General features: G+C 49.9%; 1 protein-coding gene across 1 annotated transcript in view; it reads right to left on the minus strand.

The window, feature by feature from the left end:
* The window catches only part of IGF2BP1 (insulin like growth factor 2 mRNA binding protein 1), a 33,271-nt gene extending 11,541 nt beyond the window's left edge, over positions 1-21,730 (minus strand). The window contains exons 1-5 of the mRNA XM_021378104.1: positions 21,542-21,730; positions 20,477-20,537; positions 2,562-2,610; positions 1,990-2,041; positions 1,640-1,703 (exon numbers count right to left, since the gene is read on the minus strand). Coding sequence (XP_021233779.1) covers positions 1,640-1,703; positions 1,990-2,041; positions 2,562-2,610; positions 20,477-20,537; positions 21,542-21,716 — 401 coding nt within the window. The 5' untranslated portion in view covers positions 21,717-21,730. The remainder of the gene's footprint in view (positions 1-1,639; positions 1,704-1,989; positions 2,042-2,561; positions 2,611-20,476; positions 20,538-21,541) is intronic.

Consider the following 21,736-nt stretch of genomic DNA (forward strand, 5'->3'; position numbering starts at 1 on the left):
ACAAGCCCACCCAAAGTGGGACAAGCCCACCCAAAGTGGGACAAGCCCACCCAAAGTGGGACAAGCCCACCCAAAGTGGGACAAGCCCACCCAAAATGGGACAAGCCCACCCAAAATGGGACAAGCCCACCCAAAATGGGACAAGCCCTGGTGTAACATCCATTGAGAAAGCACTAGGAATGGGGACGCAGAGATGTCACCAATGCCATGGGGACCTGGCAGGATTTCCCAGCCAGTCCAGGTGGAGCAAAGTGCTTCAAGGGGGATCTCCGAGCACCCAGCCCTGGGGAGGGGGATGGGAGCAATGGATGCAAACAGGGAATGATTCCCAACTCTCCTCTGCCTTGTGATATATCGGTCGGTATTTCAACCGCTGGTGGGGATTTTGAGGACTGGCTGCAAGAGCTGAAAGCCGTCGATAGATGGGGCTGGCAGCAAGAGCAAAGCAACAGCTCCCACCACAGCTCTGGACAGCTCTCCTAACTTCTATGGAGAGAAGCCAAACTGCAGGTCTCCAGAAAGGGCTCAGCAACTCCGTTTTGGGCTGCGAAGCCCCAGAGCTGAACGGAGACAAATAACCCCATCCCTCCAGGATGCAAAGGGTCCAAAGACACTCCATGAAGCACAGGTGTCTGCAGAAAAGGACGGGCAGAAAGGCTGAAGACTTGAGAGCGAAAACACTCGCATCAAACTCTTGCTGAATGCTTCCCAAGGAGGGAAACCCGAAATATTTCCAAGTGCAAAGCACGAGGCCAGCGGTTGCTTGCAGGAGCGTCCCCTCGCTGGGCTCTGTGCTATCACACAAAGCACAACCGGGCAGCTCCCTGGCAGAGCTCTGCTGTGAGCATGCACACAGCCACAGCAAGGTCACGGCGGCTGCAGCTCTGACAGCTGCAGCATTATGGGCCGGGCAGTGGTTCGGAGCAGATGCTTTCGCAGGGTGACCACACACCACGTCCCCAGGGACAGCGGTGCGGCCGCAATCGAGGCATCCCCGACTCGGTGACATGAACCTCCCCGGATCAAAACCCATCACAGTCCATCCTCGCGCTCCTCCTGGCTGCCCTCCAAGGAAAGTGCTGATCCCGTCCCTTTTCCAGCTTCCCTCAGCTTCCCTTCGTCGGGGCAAGAGGAAAGTGAAATAAACACAGCAGTGGAAAGCCGACATGTTTTCCATTTCCACGTGGTATATAAAGCAGGAGAGGGAATGGAGCTGAAAGTCTCCCAGCGGCATTAATATCAGCCAGAGAGGATGTATGTTGTCTCACACCTGCATCATTATTACTTTCTCCTTGAGCTGTAATTACTTAAGTCACATGAATACAAGAAAATCTCCACCTTTCCTTAAAAAAAAAAAGTTAGTCTTCTTTACTGTTTGAACTGCAAAAAAAAAAAGCCTAATAACTTGGATGTCCTCTAAAGGGCTCCAATCCTATTCCAGCGTCACCCCATTCCAACACGAAAGTGAACAAAAGGAAACCAGGGCAGAAAGGAGGGTATTTCCCAAAGATTTGCAACCCCAAGTTGATGAATTCTGGGGCAGCCTGACTCCCAGCACTGGAAATGCCATTTGCTGTCCCCAGGGAAGGGGCAGTGTGCCATGGCTGGCCCATGGGGTGGCCGGGGGGGGGGCACTTACTGCCTGGTCTGTTCCCGGTTTGTGTAGGTGACGTTAACCACGGCGGTCTCACTGTCTGTGTTCACTGCAATAAAAGAGGCAGAAATTAGAGCCAGCACGAGCAGCCTTGGCCATGGTCTTTGGCCATTGGACAGCACCTATGTCTGCACAACCCATCCTGCTTTATTACAGGGATGTCCTCATTTTGGCCAACCAACAACACGACCCATTGGCCAGACTCGGACGTATTTAGCCACAGATACCACTGACAAAGAACAACAACATGTCTGCCCTCTCCCTTCTCCAGCCCCAAACAGCTAGGGCAGAAAATATTTAAACAACAGCAAGTTGGCTCCTTCTTTCAGCCTTACCTTGCTCACAGTTTTCTACAGTGCCGTATTGTGCTAGCAAGCCATCCAAAACCTGGGAAATGGAGAAAAAGCCCATTACATTGTGACAGTCGGGACAGACCCAGGAAATACAGTCAATGGATAAAGGCAGCTCTCTGGTCATTAAGATTTCACAAGCAATTAGATAAGCAAAGCTGCTGTGTGCCCCAGGATGGTGGGTCAACAGGCCCCAGAGCCAGCACTGGGGAGCAGGGAGGGTGGCAAGAAAAGGGAGAAGTCCCAGCAGCTGGAAGGAAGGATCCATGTTGTTCCTACAACGGATAAAATCACACAACGCTGTCGCTAATGGGGATTTTGTTGGTGGATTTTGCATTGCTTCTACCAGCTGAATTGGCTCCTGCATAGAAGAGGAATAGCTGCATGGTCGCAAGGGTACAACCCCATCAGACCCAGTTAAAAACAAAGCAAAGGACGAACCAACTTTAATCCCAAGTACAGAAACCCATGGGGGAGTCAGTCCTTAAACGTGCCCCACACTTCTCAGTGCAAGTCCTCGTGTCTCAGGACCGTGCCCTGCTCCCTGCTCCCCTTACCTCCCATCGCAGCTGGGGTGGGATGTTTCGGATTTGAATTTTCCGGCTCCTGAAAGAAATGAAAAGCGATTAAAAGCCAGATTTGGTGTCAGCAACGCGTCCATCCCACACTGAACCGCTCCTCGTGGATGGACCTAAGCAAGCTTTACATCCCCACATGCTCCCAGGGTTTCTGATGGCTCTCTGTTCATGACACCCCGCTAGGCTCTGCATTTACGCTGCGAGCTTCACTGCGAGCAAGATGCCCAAATCCACCAACCTTCCTGCACGGGCACGGCTACAAATGCTGAGTTCTGCCAGATTGATTACAAGGATTAGAAAGCAAAAAAAAAAAAAAAAAAAAGGAGCCACGCAGTCACTTAACCTGAAGGCAAATCTGGAGCACGAAAGGGAGACCATGGGGATGCCCACGGCACCTGGAAACTCGGCTCCAGCATCCCAGCTGGTCTCTGGTCACTTCTCCACTCACATATTTGGCTTTTTCAGACCTAATTATTCCTAAAACAGAAACTTTTTAAAACATTTTTGATGCCAAATTTACCCTGGAGGTGCTGCCACCGATTGCTGTGGGTCCCTGGGGCAGCTCCAGCCCCCGCACACAGCCACGCTGCTGCCACCCCAAGAGCCCCTGCCAACACAAAATGCTGAGAAATGATTTTTTCCTCACTGTTACGGTGTTTCCACCACACGGTGCTGCCATCTCCAGCTGTGTCAGCACCCCGAGTGCTGTGTACAAGCAAGGGGATGGGGAGCACACCCAGCTGAGCCTCGCGTCCCAGCTCATAGCACCCAGCAAAGCACTCACCCTGCAGCAAAAGCACCCGTGGGTGCCTAGGGACACCCCTGGAGGATGCAGCTTTGTGTGTGCAAACGCACCAGCACAGTTCCCTTTGGTTAAACCTCTGCCCTCCTGCTAACGTCGCCGCAAAATGCCCCGCGTGATCGGCTCCCCCTAATTTCAGCCCTCTGAATCTCAGCATCTCATTTAAGGCCCAACCTGAAATGAGCGTCTAAGCACAGTCGGGAGATGGTGTTTCCCTGCAAGCTCACTGAATATGGAACTTTAAGATCCCTAAAGGAAAGGGAGATGGAATGCCATGACCATCACACGCAGCTCAGCACTGGCAGCACTTTTTGGCAAAACGCCTCTGGACCCACAGTCATCACGGACCTGGGTTTCAAATCCAAAATGTTTGTGAATGTTTGAAATAATCCAAAAAAAAAAAAAAAAGAAGATGAAATTCTAGATTTTTATCCTCTGGTTGCACAGCTCCAGAAGGTTCGGCTCATTTGTCAATGAGAAGAAATCAGTCAAAAGCAATCAGTATTGCTCGGATGTGGAGGTAAAGGGGCTGACGAGGAATCTTTATCCCATCGGGTTCTGCCTGGAGAGCATCCCCTGGCCTGGGCTGCAGATTCAAACACACACACACGCAGCAAAACGCCTGGAAGGGCTGAGCTGCCCGGCTGGTTTCCAACAGAACCAGAAGAGATGTTTCCCAAAGTCACTCAGGTCCAGACTGGAGGGATGGAATGGCCAAAAAGATTTGGGGTTGCTCTGCTATGGGAAAGACAAAAGGAAGCAAAAAAAAAAAGATTCTCAGCATTCCCACCAGCTCGGCCATCGGGAAGGCTCCGAAACACCAAATTTTGTTGCTGCTATGGAGGCAATCCGGATGGATGGGGAAACAACCCTGAACCCTTGAAACTACATCGTACCAGGAGGGATGCAGGGAGAAAGGGGGGAGGGGAGCGCGCTATGAAACCAGATCCCTTGTTTACATGCTAATCCACATCCCAAAATGAATGGGAGAGAGAGATTAAGAAATTCAGAATGCAAAGAATGCCACAGTCCAGGGGAGGGTCACAAGGATCTGAACTGGAGGATCTGATCTGGAGGAAACCACGTCTCCAACCACCCACCCCTGCCCCAGAAACTTCTCCAGATAGCTCCAAGCATCCGCACAGGCAGAGCATGTGTTCTTCACATACGTGACCAGAATGAAATGCACCACGGAGAGAAAAGAGCCATTTATGTCCCCGCACCGTCATTCTGCTGGTGGCATCTCATTTTCCTCCCCCTAAAAAGAATTAAAAAAAAAAAGCCCCACCGAGGAGCCAGCACCCTGAGCGCTCACGGCCCATCTCCATCAGTGCCTGCCCTGCACAAGGGCTGCGTGCCATGGGGCTGCACCCTATGGGGCAGCATTGCACCGGAGCCCGCATGGCTCAGCCCTGAGGTCCGGCTCAGCTCCCCGCAGCGCGTGGAAATCTCCCTCCCAAAGCACAGCCCCTGCTCGGCTTCGGCTCCTTCCGAGCCCTGTGGTTAGAATTACAGAGGAAGTCATGAATAAATAAACCCATCTATTTGCTTGGCTTGTAAGCAGGTCCGACTGGATTTAAACCCTTGTCGCGATGTGCCGCTCTTCGGAACAGCCCAGTTCTGCTCCCTCCGACCTCTGCTCCGCGCGAGGCTTTACTCCAAATAAATGACTCCGCTCGTCGCTGATTCCTGGCTTTTTATTCACCATGTGCCAGAGCAGGAGCTCCTCTCACCGCTCACGAGCTCAGCACACGACCTCAGCTACAAGCTGGGAGCGAACGGCCGGGGCTCCACACAGAGGGGAAAAAGAGGGAGCAGCTGAAATGGCTGTAAGCAGAGAACTGAGGGTCCCAGGCGTGCATCCCGGTGTCACCGCCCTCCTGCTCCGTGCTGACACTGCTCTTCGTGACTCTGGGATGTTGGCAGCCAATTGTGGCAGAACTTCAGTGCTCACAGACCTGCAGAGCTGCCTGGCGGCCCCGTGCGGTCAGCCCAGCTCTTCTGAAGGGCTGACACCTTGGAAATCAGGAACTGAGCAGCGTGATGCTCTCGGCAAACCCTCCCCAGCTCTGGATAGGGCTTGCTGGAAAGATAAAAACTCAAACGGATGCAAAGAGATGGAGCAAAGTGCTATGGAGCAACCTGGAGTGTCCAGTGCACAGAGCAGGCATCCCCATCTATCCAGTGCTGATCCAATGGAGATCTCTTGCCCTCTCCTCCTGTGTCCATCAAAGCAGCACAGGGGCAGAGCACACGGCTCATGAGAAAAGCAAACCAGCAACACCCTCTTTTCCAGAAAGCACAAACCAGAGCAAAGCTGCTTTTTTGAAGCAGCAGCCCTGTTCATTGACAAAACGCCCACTGCTGCCCCCCGACAGCCCCGAACCCAGGGGGAGATCACTCTCCTTCCATCCTAGTGCACCCAAAGCCCTCCCAGCATCGCTGTCGGTTCCACAGCAGCAGCTGAACGCTCAGAGCTGCCCATCCCACCGGGCACACAGCGCTGCGACCACACAGACAGGCAGAATCCTCAGCGACAATCCCAAATGAGGTCTGGTTTTGTTTGTTTGTTTTTAAACCTCACTGGGAAATACCCCAGCGACAGATTCAGCTGTTGGGATCTCCTTTCACGTCGAGGAAGGTGGCCAGAGCCCTTCATTAAGAACCTGCTGGCACTTCCCCAGGGTCTGGCACAGCAGCAATGACAGGGACCCAAGTGGGGGGCACTGAACCTCTCCAAGCCAGGCTGGGGGCCAGCAGGAGGATGGGGGCAGCTGCCATAAGCAACGGCAAAGCAGCACCAGGGCAGCCTCTTCTTGCTCAAGGTTTCCCTTCCCTTCTGCAAAAGCCCCGAGCGATGTTTTCAAGGTGATGTTCTAAAAGGCAGAGGTGTTCCTTGCTGCATTGCCAGGGGAAAAGCTGGGTGCTTGGAGAGGAGCATCATCGCGCTCACGGCTCCTGGGCACATCAGCGGCTGGGATAAAACTCAGGTGTCCCCATCCCACCTCACCTTACAGATGTGCTTCCTTCCAGAAAGGGCCTGGAGGTGGCACCCCACCAGCACGGCAGTGAGCACACAGTAATGCTGCTTTCATAGAGTCATAGAATAGCTTGGGATGGAAGGGACTCTAAAAAGCATGGAATGGCTTGGGATGGAAAGGACCTTAAAGATCACAGATTGATTTGGGTTGGAAGGGACCGCTGATCCAGATTTTATCCAGGCAATTTGATTTCCCTTTAGTCCCAAAGCACACGGCCTGTTTAGTGAATTCCTGCTGGAGAAAGTCCCAGCCTCAAGCACCACGAGCAGCCAGAGCCCACCCTGTGTTACAGCATCACTGGGTCAAGCTCCACAGATGCACAACTCAAGGCTTCTGTGGGATGCTCCCTTACATCCAAATCCTCCCAGACCTTTCTCCACCCCCCCACCACAGATTTCTCAAAGCAAAGGTGACCAAGAGCACCAGGGCACCGAGCACATCCAGGAAAGCACAGCCAGGCACCAACCACAGCCCTCTCCTCCAAAACCATTCCTGGAGCTCCTGGGGGCAACAAGAGAACGGCCAAAGCTGGAGACACCGGGAGACCCACTAGAAATGAACAACATTCATGATGGATATTTAATCAAATGCAAATGTTATGCAAATTTAGGGGCTAAAAAAAAAAAAAACAGCGCATCCCTGATTCAATTAACAGCATTTCATTTATCTAGTTAAGCTTTGATTCAGGAAAGCACTTAATCCTGCGCTTAATGTGTTGTTGGTAGTGGTTCTTAATGTTTTAAACACTTTTAAATAGGAAAATGTGGTTGCTAAGACACAAACATTGCTGGGAGACTCGGAGAAAAGTTGTAGCTGTAATCACGAGTTTTTTCCCCTTACAAATTGATATGCTTTCAATTTGTCAGCATCTCTGTGAGGCGGGAATATCATCCCTGTACTCGCTTCACTGACAGTGAGATAAGAGCACAGAGAGGGAAGCACCTGCTCCCCATCACACCTCTGAGCACAACCCAGCACCACCAGGGCTGTCCAGCCGGGATCTGCCCCAGGCTTCAGCCACTTCACCTTTGATTTTCACTTCGCTTTGCAAGCTGACATAGCTCTTGGCTTCCCCGCATGCTATTAAACTCGCTGACACATAAGGCAAGAGAAAAGCCAACAAAGCCACGTCCCAAATTCACCAGGCGATGCTCAAGCACGCCCAGAGTTACTGCTTCCTTGGAAGCAGCATCATTAAGGTTTGAGATATACTTAACCAGAGGCAGAGATATTTGAATTTTTTTCTCATTGCAACCCACTTGACCCTGCTCCTCCCCGAGGTGCTGCAGGCTCGGGTTTGAATTTTGTAGCCTTTGTGGTTTGGTAGAAAAAAGCCTCAACGTGGGCATGAGGAGGAACCACAGGAAAGCCTTCTCCTAAGCTTGTATTGAAAGCAGAGCTCTGAGATTGGGAACCATCACACAACAACACTGCAGGTTCCCTGTGCAAAACCATGACACTTCCAGACCTCAACTGAATGCAGCTGGAGCAGCAAACCAACTTACTGCAATATCCTTCACTGGGATACATGTGGCTCTTATCACACCCTTCGTTCTAAAAGCATCTTGTGTTCTTTCAAGCTCATCCCTTGAAGATTGGATCCAGAAATGATCCACAAGGCCCCTCTTGAGAAAATGCCCTTAGGAAGTTAACAAAGACAATCAGCTTCTTGTAGCTGGAGAAGCACAGAAGTAAACCAACCCTGGGATTTTGGAAGAATGCATCCTCCATGCAACAGCCTCACATGGTCCCACTCACCCTGGCTAGCAGTTATCTCTGGCAAGCAAGCACAACATGATTAATCCTTCCCATCAATCATCTCGGCAACCAGAATTTGATCTTGGACTAATAGATCTGTCTAATTGGTTTCTCCCCATTAGCTCTTTTTTGGAATCACACTTAATAATTGATGAGATTTTTTTTCAGGGAGATGCCAAGAACAAGAAGTTGCCCATGAACACCCCTTGAAAGCCACAGAAAACTCAGTCTTGTCTTTACAAGAAGTGCTACAGCTCAGGCACAGAAGGAAGGAGTGGCTGATGCCCAGAGCTGGAAGAAATACCACCCCATATTCCTTCCTTTATGAACCTGCTGTGCTACCTCATTCCATTCCCCCACTGATCCCAGGTAGATGATGCTGGCATGGAGCTCACGTCAACCCAACTGAGTGCCAACACCTCACAGCTCAGAAGAGGCAAGAAATCTCAAAGAAATCTCTCAAAACCTTTATCCTCAACCAGCCCAGAGGAAGACTAACCATCCCCCAGACCACTGCCGTTAGTCCTTGCCAAATCAATCCATCAAGTATCTGCAGACAGGACAAGTTTAACAGTAAGTAATAGAGAGGAAAGACAGATGGGTTTTACACAATGCATCCATTATCTTTCCATCCTAATTTGCTGGCAGGTTGCCATTTATTGAAAGACTCTGATGCTCAGAACACGCCCCAAAGCCAAGCCCAAGCTACGCTTGGTGGGCTCCCACAACCCAGCTCCAAACCTCACTGGGATGCACCGGTTCCTTCCCAGCAAACTCCAACCACAGCAGCTCAGGCCCAGTAACACAAGTTAAGAGGTTCTCATCCCTGAAGAAGATCCAAAACAGCAAATCTCAAACTGACCTTCATCCAGTACGATCCATGAGCTGGTGCTGGCTGCAGTTGAGCACGGGCTGGACTACAAATATGGGAACATATGAAATGCTTAGAGGCAGTCTTCCTGCAGATATTACATGTAGAGAGGGGAAAAGAAGAACGACGACTTGTTCCTCAGCTCATCTCTCATTTGCATATCTCAAAGCACGACCATTATCCTGGAGAGCAGCACAACGCAACCACCACCAAAGCAGTGGGGCGAGGGAACACGCAGCAGCATCCGCTCGTCCTCAAAGCGTCAAAGCCAGCGTTTCCAACTCCACTGCATTTTGGTTTGTGTTATTTTTCCCTGATTTTATTTATTCTGACCGCATTCAGAGCATTTCCCTTCACCCACCGGGACTGATTTTGAGCAGAAAAGATCCTGAGGGTGCGTTCAAGGATTCTCTCCCAACCACACACCTCCGGGAACCACCAGCACAATAGATGCCAGCCCGCCAGGTTTCCTGCTGTCCTCCCCCCCCAAATCCAACAATGCATAAAATAAAAGCTCAGATGGCGTGAAACCCACAGCATGGTCATCCCAACCCCCCGTCCCTTTGTCACCACCCCCATTCGGACGCTGTAGCCAAGGTTTCAGCTGGTGGCACCCACTTGTCTTTGCCACCAGAGGGCACTTCTGCCCTCCTCCAGTTCCCAGGGCCCCTTTCTAACTGGTTTCCAGTGGCTCTGACGGTGCTGTGGGCTTGGGGCTGCTTCAGGGTGAGTTCAGGCATTGCAAAGCAGCTGACATCAGCGGGGACCCCAAAACCCACTACACACGTGCTCTATGACAGGTCTTACGCCACTTAAATTTGTTAATATTTAAGCATCTTTACCAGATGATTGACAGGTGTCACTCTATGTTTCACATAGCTTGCTTAGAGCCTCCTTTTTCTTCTATATTTCCAGTTCAAGGACAGTGGGGCATTGGCTCAGAGGCCCTACAAACAAACACCACAGGCTCAGAGAAGTTCGAGCAGGGGAGATGGGAAGGAAGGGTTCTGCTAAAGCTCAGGGGAGCTGCAGAGATTCATGTCCCCATCAACTTCACGTGTGTCAGCACAACGCTGCGACCCTCATCCTGATGGGTACAGATCTGTCAGATAAAACTGGGTCCTAAGGCAGTGAGGTAGTCACCACGCAGGGCTGTGCACCAGTGGCACTGAATCAGTTTTCAAGCCAAATCAGGTTAAACCAGCACAGTCACTGCACGCAGATAAGCCCTCCATGATCCAAGCGGACTTGTCACAGGAATCTAGTGAGAATCCAGAAGTTATGACACAGATCATCCTCTTTCACAAGCTTAACACAAAGGTGGAGACCCTTTCACCAAGACTCAAGTTGAAACCCGTGATGCCATCCTCAGATCTACCAGCCATCCCAGTTTGGGCAATGAGGTGCCACGAGGCTTTTCAGCCCTCCAACAACCTGGAGAGGGTGAGACAGCTCCAAGCACCCCACATGGCATCGCCCATTGTGTCCCTCATCGCATCCCACATGGCATCACCCATGGCATTGCCCACCTCATCCCTCATTGCATCCCCCATGGCATCACCTGTTGCATTTCTCACTGCATCCCCAATCACACTTCTCACTGTATCCCACATGGCATCGCCCATCACATCCCACGTGCCATGAAGCTCAGCACAGACTCTTTAGGAGCTCCCACGGGTCTGTGCACAGGGCTCATCCCAACAAGGAAAGCACAAAAATCCCAGGGTGGGTTGGGTGTCACGACCAAGGCTGTGGTTGAGCCCAAATTGGGTTAAGAGTGCTACATTATCTTTCCACTGACAAGTGATACCAAGACACTTCCGTGCTTCTCCCTAAGGGAAGGTAAAGAGAAACAAAAAAATGAGATTTTTTCCCCCCTCTATTTCTGGCATAAATTTTAAACAGAAGTAGTCCTCCACCAAATCCAGCTGAAGCCAGGAAGACTTACTCTCACATTTCCTCTTTGGAAAGGAGAAGAGGGCAAAGCAAAGCTTTTCTAAGACGACACGATCTAAGCTCTTCGCTGAAATATTAAAAACGATTCTCCACACAGAGCCCACCAAAATCACGGCCTTTGGGAGCAGGAGGAAAGGGGCCAACCAACCCACCAAGGCGGCACCCGCAGAGCCTGCATGGCTGCAGCTGTGCTCCTCCTTAGGTCCCCAATGTTTGGTACAAGGTGACACAAGGGATGCTCAGACCTCCCCCTTCTCACACCAAAGCAGAACGAGCACCTGAAGAGATGTATGTTTTCCAAACAGGGAAGTTTACCTTACACTTGTCCCTTTCATTTTGTTTTATATGTATTTATAACAAGGGGGTCGGGATTAAGAGCAGAAAAGGCTGAAGCTTGGGTAAGACAGAGCGAGAGCTGGGAAACTGCAAGGATGGGGCTCTTCTACTTCGCTGCAGCCCACCTCATTACAGAGGCTTCTCAGCAAAGCCATTGAAAGCCCACCAGGACCTCAGCACAGGCAACATGAAAACCCAAACAGACACACACAACCCCCCAATAAACTCCATGCACCGTTAGGGAAATCCTGTCCAAAGCTCCCGGAATATCTGATCTGGATTTTTTCCCTAAGGGAATTCCCCACAGACACGTTCATGCCCTCTCTCCCCTGTGCCTTCCATAAGCATTCGCGTGGCCAAGTTTTACTGGCACAAACAGCGGCAGAAAGCGGCTCTCAAAGCCACACAAACAACTTTTGGGGAAACTGAATATAAAATGTGCATCACACAGATAGCCAGGGCAGGCAGGCAGCATGCACGGAGACTCACCAATGCAAACTTCTCACTCAAGCCACAGTTCTAAAGAAGTCAGAGCGGCTTGCTCGCCACAAAAAGCATCAAATAGAAGAGCCACAGCTGCTGGCACCTTTGCCATAGGCAAGAAGAGGATGCAGATGCTGGGGGAACTGGGTGCACTATTGGTTCTGCTGTAACCAAATGCACATCAGTGAGTGCATGACATTCATCTAACATCGTACGCTTGGGCTCAAATTCAGCACATACTGAAGCAGCAGCACTGACTTGGGAAGGGCGACTTCTCCTTTTAGAAGTGCGTCCTTGGGAGACTTGTGAGGCCAAGTCTAAAAGCACAAAACTTATTTGAGGTCTATGGCTTCTTCTGGAATTGCTCCCCAGCCCATAGAAGAGCACACACAGCAGCCACAGCCTCTTCCTCCCTACAGAGGACATCACAATTTTCTTTTATTCTTTGTTCATTCGATCAGTTTGATTGTAAATACTTCTGTGCCTGAGGCTTGAACCGTAGACAAGAAAACACTCACTCACAAATATTTATCTATGTGTGTATATACACACCCTACTCACACTGGTGCCCAAGTCTGCTTAGACGCAGCCAGTATTAAACAAAGAATAGTCTGGATAAGATTGACAGCCCTGGATATAAGATATAAGAGCTCATCCCACCCCGTGATGCTTCCTGTTGGAGATACAGCATTTCCCAACACCTTACAGCTATTTTGTTTGGGGCATCTTAAAACAGATACCAGTTACTTGCAGGGGGTTCTCTGCACACAACGTATCCAGAAAGTCTGGTCCCACAGCCCTGAATCACGCAAGAGTTTAAGCAAAGGCAGTCGCTTTGCAGGTGACACATGCCAGAGAAAACAGACAGAAGTGAGAATGGAGGGCTCCTGTACTACTCCACCCCCACCTGTGCACAACTCAGTGCCATGACATTGCATTTAATCTCCGAATCCCGATCTCTTCTCAATGCACACACACCAGGAGGATCTACGCTCCCCAAATCCCGCATCTGACAAGCTTTATACCCCAAGCAATAAGTGCAATGGCTCTCAGCACAGCTAAGAGCATGAAAGCAGTGGGACAAGCAACTCCTCTAAATCTAAGAGCCTGCACCGATGGCATTCATGCCCCACCTCGGAGGCCCTAATGCAGCTGCTCCAAGCAGGCAGCACCCTCTGCAGCAGCAGCACCAGAGGGACAGCACTGCTTGAGCCTTCCGGGCATCATCTGGAGAAGGAAAAACAAGGAGAAACCACAACGGGCAGATTTTTCAGGAGCACCCAAAGCATCAGGTGCTAATCACTTCCGAAAACGTAGCTTCTCCTGAGATGCTTAAATACAACTTGAAAAATCTGGCTCCAATCGCAAACACAAAGTGCATTCCTCCTCCCCCCCCCACTCCCCCCCTTCCTTTCATTTGGAGATCCGGAGCCATTCCCCCCCCCCCGTCTGTCCCGCACTCCAGCAAGGAGCCTGGCTCCCCGAGGAACCACGCTTTCAACTTGTAAAAGCAAGCGGCCGCGCGGGACCTTCATCCGACTCGAACTTGCTCCCTTTTTGTGCAAATCAATTTCACTGTGATCTCCGGCGCTGTTTACACCGCGCGGTGCCGCTGGATGGTGCAGGATCCGCACCGCGCTGCACGTGGAGCCCCGCCAGCTGCGCACGCTCCCGCTGCACGCCTTGCTGCTGCTCTTATTATGGTCTTATTACAGCAGCGTGGGGAGCTCGACCTGGCGGATGGCTCGTGGAAATCACGGACCCGATTCCGCCGGGGCCGCGCGTGGATTCGCGCTTTGTCCTCCTTCGGCCGCTTTCCTCCGTGCAGACCAGACAACGAAGGCAGGCAGAAAAGTGTGAAATTTCAGCTCTGACCAATGTCAGAGCTCCCGAGCGTCAGTCACAATAAAATAAATGACCCATTTCCTGATGGATTGCGAGGGCTCCTCGGAGACGAGCGGACGGACAGATTTCTCCGCTCGTTTGTTTTCTCTTTTTCTGGCAGAAAGGCTGCGCTCCTCCTCTGCTCTTTGGCATCGAGGGCTGCAGCAGCTTGGGATGCTCTCGCTCCTGTGCCTCTGCCCTGGCAGCGCCCTCCTGGCTGCTGTCCCCAGCAACACCCCTCCCCTCCAGCCCTGCCAGCTCCTGGCCCACCGCCTCCAGCGAGAAGCTCCAGAAAACCCCCTCTGTTCTTGGTGCAGCTCCTGAGAGCCAGCACCCACCTGCAGAGCCCACGAAACCTCCCCTCTGCATGCTAGCTAGCACCAAGCCCAACGCTCTCCAAACGAAGCCAAACCCCAGGGGATGGGGCACGGTCGTGCAGCGTCACCTATGGGGAAGGGTGGCAGGAGCCAGCGCAGGGGCATCAAGCTAAAAGAGGCTGGTGCCCCTGCGAGACCCTTTTCCACAATGCCCCATTCATTGCTGCCTCTGTCCAAGGGGAAAAAAAAAAAAAAAAAAACTGAGTGGGCTTCAATTAAAGCGTGATTTTTCATGTTAATCTTTGTATTTAAAATTGCCAAGACCCCTCCAGCATCTTCAGGAGCGTGCTAGGGACGCCGAACACAAACAGATGGCAAAGCAGTCTCCTCTCCCATTCAGTAGGTGATTAAATCAGAAAGATGATGCACCCCGGGCTTAAGACCACCAGCTTTAAACAACACCTGACACTTCACTTCCCAACGGAAGAACACTTCATTTTCCCAGGGGCTGTACCTATGTCTGAGCTCTACAAACCCTCCTGCTTCGGTCTGGGGCATCTCCATCAGTTTCACAGTGGGGCTCGGGGGGGCAGGGACCAGGAGGTCTCTTTCCTCCACCCATCCCCGTTGGGTTTTTTTTTGTTGCAGGTTCGTGGGTCTTGAAGCAGAGCAGCTTGCACATCCTCAGAAAACAAGCAGCAAGGGCAGAGAGCTGCACTCACCCCCACAGCATCCCTTACAGGAATAAGGAAAAGAGGAGACTCTGCAACCCCCCACCCCAGCATCCGGGATACAGGGACAGTTTTCACGTGAAGTCCAGCAAAGTTTCTGAGCTAAATTCACAACACAATTTACACACACACCCAGGGAATGCCCAGATGACGTGGGAATGCAGTCGGGATAACACAACACACAGATTTCTGGAGCGGACAGGAACACCTCCCGTCCCAGGTTTGGGTTTTTAACTACTTCAAAATAAATTAAAATAAAATAAAATGGAGAAAAAACTTCCCTAGCAAGCAGACCATCCCGCAACTGCCTCAGCAACACATCTCAGAGAAGCAAAAGCAACTCAGAGCAGAGGCAGGATGCTGCAGGACGTTACCCCCATCCCCGATGCATTTTTCTCCCTGCCCTTGCTTTACTACATTTTTTTTAAAACTTTCCTGGGAAATGCATTTTTTAAACCCCCACAGGCACTCAGCACAGGATTCCTCCAGGTTCTCCGAACACATCAAACAGGGCAGGATAAGGAGTTAAAGATAGAAAAGGCTCAGCCCCCCCCCAGTCCTTGCAGCGAGGAGGAGGGATGAATTTCTGCTGATTTCCCCCTGCTATCCCTTCTATCAGCCCAGCCTGCTCGGTGGCTGGGAAACCCCCTCCCCCACTAACTGGAAGATTCATGCAGCTCAAGAGGGTGACTTCGGAGCTCACACCTTCACTTTAAGCTATCAGTGCCTCCAGGTATGCTGAAAATGAGAGTTTTCACCTACAACGTTTGACTTCTTTTTCCCCCCCTCTACTGAATCAAAACCCCCCAAAAAGTCTCTGCTACTCCTCCAAAATGCATTTTCTCAAAAGAAAACGGCAAACTCAGGGCTACAACTCCCTTCTCCTGCTCATTTGTCCTCCCTTCCTCACTTTTTGGGGGAGGCTCTGGTGACCCCCAGTGCTTCGCTACACTTCAGGCTCCCATTTCCCCCCCGTGCCACGCAGGTACAGCTCCATCTCTACAGGGTTTACCAAACCAGCTGCTTGATAGAACTAGCAGCATCGTTAGGAACGGAGGAAAAAATAAAATCCTTCCTAGCTGCCTTGAAGTAGCAGGCAGACATCCCCAGATTGCTAAATTCAGCACACTGGGAAACGAGGCACGTGCTGCAGAGGGGAAGGGGCTGCAGGCAGTTCCTCCTGTCCCCCCCCGACTCCCCCAAGCTGCAGAGCCCTGGGCTAACCCCGTCCTCTCAACCCCCCCCCCCAAACCCACTGCTGACTCTGGAAAACATTAACATTTCTGGGGGCTCAGGCTGGGAGAGGTGGGGGGGAGGGGGGGGGGAGAAACCCTCTACTTTTTTTAATTTTATTTTATTAATTCTGAAAGGTCTCCATTTTCAAAGCAAGTACTTTAACCCCACTTCCCTTATCCGTATCTCTGAGGTTTGTTTGCTTGTTTTTTAACCTCAAAGGCAAAGACAGAAAGACAGGTTAAACTGGAGAAGGGGACTCAGCCCTTGGAACTGCCACTGATGTGGCAGGTCTATTTTATCGCCACCAAATTTATTCTGTTCTTCTAAATTCCAAAACCAAACACTAAAAGGGCGTCTAGGCAGGACAAACTCCATCTCCAATGGGTTCTAAACTTGAGGCTACAGAATTTATGGCTAAATTGCCATTTCTTGTCCTTGCTCCTGCTTGGAGAGGGGGAAATAATTTCTTTAACTTCAGACTGCAAACTGTTAAATACATTGCTCCTCCCCAGTATGTTAAAATTGGTTAAATTAGCCCAGCTCTGAACCTAAGTGATGAAACTTGCTGACAAATTATTAATCCCTAACTGAATTACAAATTATTTCTAGTTTTTCTACCTGGAAATCGTTAAAACGCATTAATTTCCAAACGATCTCAGCAGCCCAAATTCAGCGTCGTGGAGCTCCCGGCTCAAAGATGGGCACTCAGAATAATCCAAAGAACTCAACATTACCACCACTATTTGGGGGGGATCAAGAGATGTAGGAACAAACCAAACCACATGAAACATCCTCGGAAAGGAGTGTTCCTCCTGCCTCGCCATTTGCAAACATTGCTGTGAACACGGGTGCCCCTAATTATTTTTTAATAAGACTATAACTTGTAAAACAGAGCTGTTTTAAGGGGAGTTATCTTAGGAATGGATTAAGAATATGTTTTGTCTCCATATTCCGGAGAACGCCTTTGTTTGACGTGAAAAAGAACTACCAAACTTTTTGTTGTTGTTGTTTCCCCTGTTCAATTTTCACACAATTAAAATAAAACGGGGGAGAAAGGGGAGTTTTCTGATTCCTATTTACAAAGAGAGCACGCTAGCTGCTATCAAAAGTCTTACATTTTCCCATTACAATTAATTGCATGATTACACACACGAAGCATTTCCCCAGCGAGCAAACAGATTTCAAACAAGGACTAAAAAAATAAAATAAAATAAGAGAAATCAGAGCTTTAGGGTTTCTCCATCCGATTCCATGCACTACTCCGTACCTCCACGTCCTTAATACCATTTCATAATTCCCACCTCTACTCAGGAGCTCACTGACCCTTCTGAACATGAGTGCTTCAGGAATGACCTCTACTTAAAAAACACCCAGTGCAAAACCCTTCCAGCTTTAAGCCTACTGGCTGTTATCAACCCAACTCCCTCTTCCCCCCCAATTACTCGGTTTCATTCTCTCTGGTCGACTCACTTCCACATTCCTCATATTTGGAATGTCTGCTTGATGGATTCACTTTTTTCCCCCCCTCGCCCCTCCTCCTTCCTTCCTTCATTCATTCTTTCTAATGTTCTCTACTGAGCTCTTTTCAGGTTTGGAGCTCCCACCTACCCCCATACTGATTTTTTTTTCATCTCAACTTGGAAAACCAAGCTTTTTTTTTTTTCTTGTCTTAAAAACATATTTTTAAAATTATTTTTAACCTTCCAAAGAATAGAAATAATCACTTTCCAGATTGTAGAAAACACATGTTTAGCTTTCCCCAAGTTTTTCTATCAGCAAAGTTACAGGAAAAAAAGCTACACCAAAACAGCAATAAGATGCATTTAACAAACGGTTAGACTTATTTAAACTCAGTTTTTAACGAAACAACTTATTTACCACCAATGACTCATTTTTTACAGCCTGATATTTTTAAGTTTTGTTGTTTTTTTTTTTTTCCAAAATAGTTCCCTATAATTACTAAGATAAGTTGCAGCTTTGAGTGCTGTTTGAAAAAAATCACTGTAATTAAACAACTCTAAATCAGTTTATCCTCAGTGCAAATTCTGGTGCACACGCCAGTCACTCTCTCACGCCATATTAACAAATTCTCTCTTTTTTTTAACCCATTTTTGCCACAGGATTTAAGCACAAGATGGGTCTTAACGAAGGAAATACATCAGCAGGGATGACTTATTTACAACATGTAATTTCATCGCACACATTTCTTTCCAAAAGCACCCAGCTCGGTTCTGCTGAATGTTAATATTTGCAATTTTAACGAGAAGAAATACAACCATAAAGCTGAGTTTTATTTTATAAGTTATCTGGAAAGCACATCACTGACCATCACCTGTTCTCCCACATTTCTGCACTAAAATAAGTCTATCTAAATGCAAGACTGGGGGGTGGGGGAGATGGGTTGTTTTAGATCACATCAAAACCCGTCTGATTTTGTCCTCTCTGCTCACACTTAATTAACCATATCCTGCTCTCTGTGCCTTTAAACTGGAAAATCCAGACTTAAAAACAAGCAGAAAGAAGAAGAAGAAGAAAAAAAAAAAAGCAACAACTTCAAAACAGAGACAGTGCCATCGCTTCAGCCTTTATCCAGAGAGAGGGGCAGAGGGGAGGAAAGCAAAACAGGCAGAAAAGTCCACCAACAACCTGCAGAGTTTACAACTGTGCCACAGTTGCCTTTGCTGACCCAGAAACACAAACTTGCATCCCAAAACTGAGGCAAAGAAACTGTAGCAACCACTGCACCAAGCATCCAGCCACCCCATCTCGGCGGTGGAAACGATTTCCAGCAAAGCACATGAAGAAAGTCAACAGCAAAAATGGCTCCTGCAGCTTTAAAGGCAGCGGACGAGGCTGTGGGGCTCAAACCAAAGCCCCCTCTCGCCCCCAGCCCGGGATTTAGAAACGAAACGTAATGAATTGTACTTCTCCTGGTTCTCATTAAACCACGCTAACGAACCTTCCCTTTGCTTCCACCCATTGTAAAGTTTCACCCAGCATTTCTTTGAATTACAGACGCCAAAGAAATATTTACATTTCCATTGAATTTCTCCCGGAGTGCTCTTAGCAAAAGTCAGAGGGGAAAGAGGGGAGCAGGGAAATACTCTGAGATTTTATCTGCTCCCCCAACCCACCGATCATCCAGAAGTACTACAAATAATTTTAAAAAATCATGCTGCAACCCCCTCCCCTTTTTTTTTTTCCTGATTTATTTTTGAGCGTTATTGTGTTACCCTTCGCAGGGTAATTGCCTTTCCAATAACACACTTAGATTCATTGATATGGGAGCCACAGGGAGACTCCGAGCGTTATAACAACCGATATCGATCTCCCTTCCACGAGGAGGGTCTGGAAAACCCTACACGGGACATTATTAAATGGAGTTCTGCCTTTGGGGTCGGCCCCACCACGGGGCATGGCCCCCTACAAGGAAGGGACCGCTGCCAAACCCCACACAGCCCCCCAACGGAGCCAGGTGGCACACAGGCTCCCTAAAGGGGTTCACAGCCATCAGGAAACCCCCAGAGTCTAGGGAGGAAGAGTTTCCCTCTCCACCACGTTGAGCGCTGGGGCGGTCGCCCCATCACGTGGCGGAGCGGCTGCATGGCCCAGCACAGGCACCGGGCCTTGAGGAGAGCTCACCCAGCTCTGAGGAGGGAACAGGATCCCCCCAAAGACCCCCACACACAACAGTGAACCCCCCCGGGCCCAGCAGCTCACTGCCTGCCCCTCTCAGGGCCCTCCGGGCCCGGCGTCCCGCGCGCCCTCAGCAACAAAGGGCCAAGAAGATGGGGAGGGCTGGGTAGGCCGAGCCGGGCCGCGACACCCGGGGACAGCGCAAGGAAATGGGGCTCTGGCCCCAAAAACAAGAAGTTGGGGGGCAGCCAGGATCTGGACCAGCACCCCACATCACCAGGCTGAAAGCCCACTCCAACACACAGCCAGCCCCATTTTTATCTAATTACAGGCGTTCGTTTTAAGCCCTCGCCCTCCATCCCAGCAAATTTCACCCGTTGACAAGAAATAAGCAAACAGCACTTTTAAAAACTTGGCCTTTCTGTCAAAATCACAAAAGCTTTTTTGCCTTTTTCGCGGAGCAATGCTGGGAAATTCTTCCAGTGCCACAAGTTTGAAAATCCCAACCCTGAACGCCATTCATCACTTGGGTGAATGGACGGCGAATCGTCAGGACATGGGTTGTTGGTTTTATTTGGTTTTTTTTTTTTTGTAACAAACAAACAGAAGAAAAACTTAATCTCAAAGAAAAGTTTTCTTTAAAAATACCCTAAAGATAAGAAATGGAACACTGATCCTCAGAACTGCTCCTCTCCTCACTGGGCCATACCTAAAGCCAAACCACCACCATATCTCATTCCACATGCACATATTTGGATATAATTTTTTTGCCTCCTTCCTCTTACGTTATTATTATTTCCCCCACACACACACAAAAAAAAAGAAATTAAAACACCATATTACCTTTGCTTTTTAGGTACTGAGTGTTCAATCTCTAGCTGTTTTCCATGAAGCTCCACTTTCCCTAAAAACAAAATGTGGTTGTTTTTTACGATCTGGGCGGAGTGGTCAGAAAGCTCTGGGTAACATTCTATCATGTGAAACTTCCCATTTAATTCCAATTACCACAAACTGCACAAAAATGCGTTTTCTGATCACTTCACCAGCGTGTTATATTAAATATAAGACCGACTTCAAATGCGGAGCGGAGGGAGGGAGTGGTGAGTTTGCTGTCTGAACAATGTTCCTTAGGAATATTTAATCCCTCCATTCTGCTCCGCTTTGAACAAGAGAAAACGAAGAATAATATTTTAAGATCAATTTTTCATCTTTAATTCTGTGCGTTTGAGCCGTGCAGAACTCCTCTGGGCAGATCACTCCTCCTCCTCCCCATTCAAAGGCTCAAAATTTTAACTCCGCTCCATGCTAGAAATGGATTTCTCTTTGAAAATGGGGCGGATTTCTTCACCGCCGGTTTATTTATTAATTGGGGGGAGGGAGGGGAAGAGGGGAGCAGCAATGAGGAGAGCCCGGAGGGAGAAGCTTTGGGCGAGGGAAAAAAATTCCAACATTTTCAAAAATTCTCTGCTTCCCGGGGAGCTTTTTTTTTTTTTTTTTCCTCCTTCCCCCCCCCCCCCGTCTTGCGAGCAGCATGGCGACCTTCGCGCTCCTCCGCGCATCACATGCCCCAGGAAACCCAGTTTGAAATCAAAATGGCCAAAGTCCCACCCCACCGCCAGTGCCGCGACGGGACCCCCGCGCCAAGCACCGTCGGCACGGGCACCGTGCAGCCCCCTGAAGCCGGGGGGAACCGTGGGGAGCAGCGAGGGCCCCTCTCTTCCACCCCCCCACTGCTCGCTCGCAGTTACAGGGGGAGAAGCGGGGTCTGCCCCCGCGCACCGTTCCCTGATGCAAACCCCGACGGGGCGTAACGGCCCGAACCCCCCCGCTCCCCACCCGAGCATGAGCCCCGGGGGTGTCCCGCAGCTCTCCGGGCGAGAAGAGAAAAGGCCGGAGGACACCGCTTACCCGAAAAAGTTTCGATGGCTTTCATGGCCCACTGCTCGTCGGGGCAGTCCACAAAGGCATAGCCGGACTTGACCAGGAACTGCCCGCTGAAGGAGATCTTGTGGTCGTTGAAGACTTTCTCCAAGTCGGCCGGAGTCACGCTCTCGTTTAGGTTCCCGATGTACAGCTTGTTCATGGTGGCTGCCGGCGGGGCGG

Source organism: Numida meleagris, chromosome 26, assembly GCF_002078875.1.
Source record: "Numida meleagris isolate 19003 breed g44 Domestic line chromosome 26, NumMel1.0, whole genome shotgun sequence".
Lineage (NCBI taxonomy): Eukaryota > Metazoa > Chordata > Aves > Galliformes > Numididae > Numida > Numida meleagris.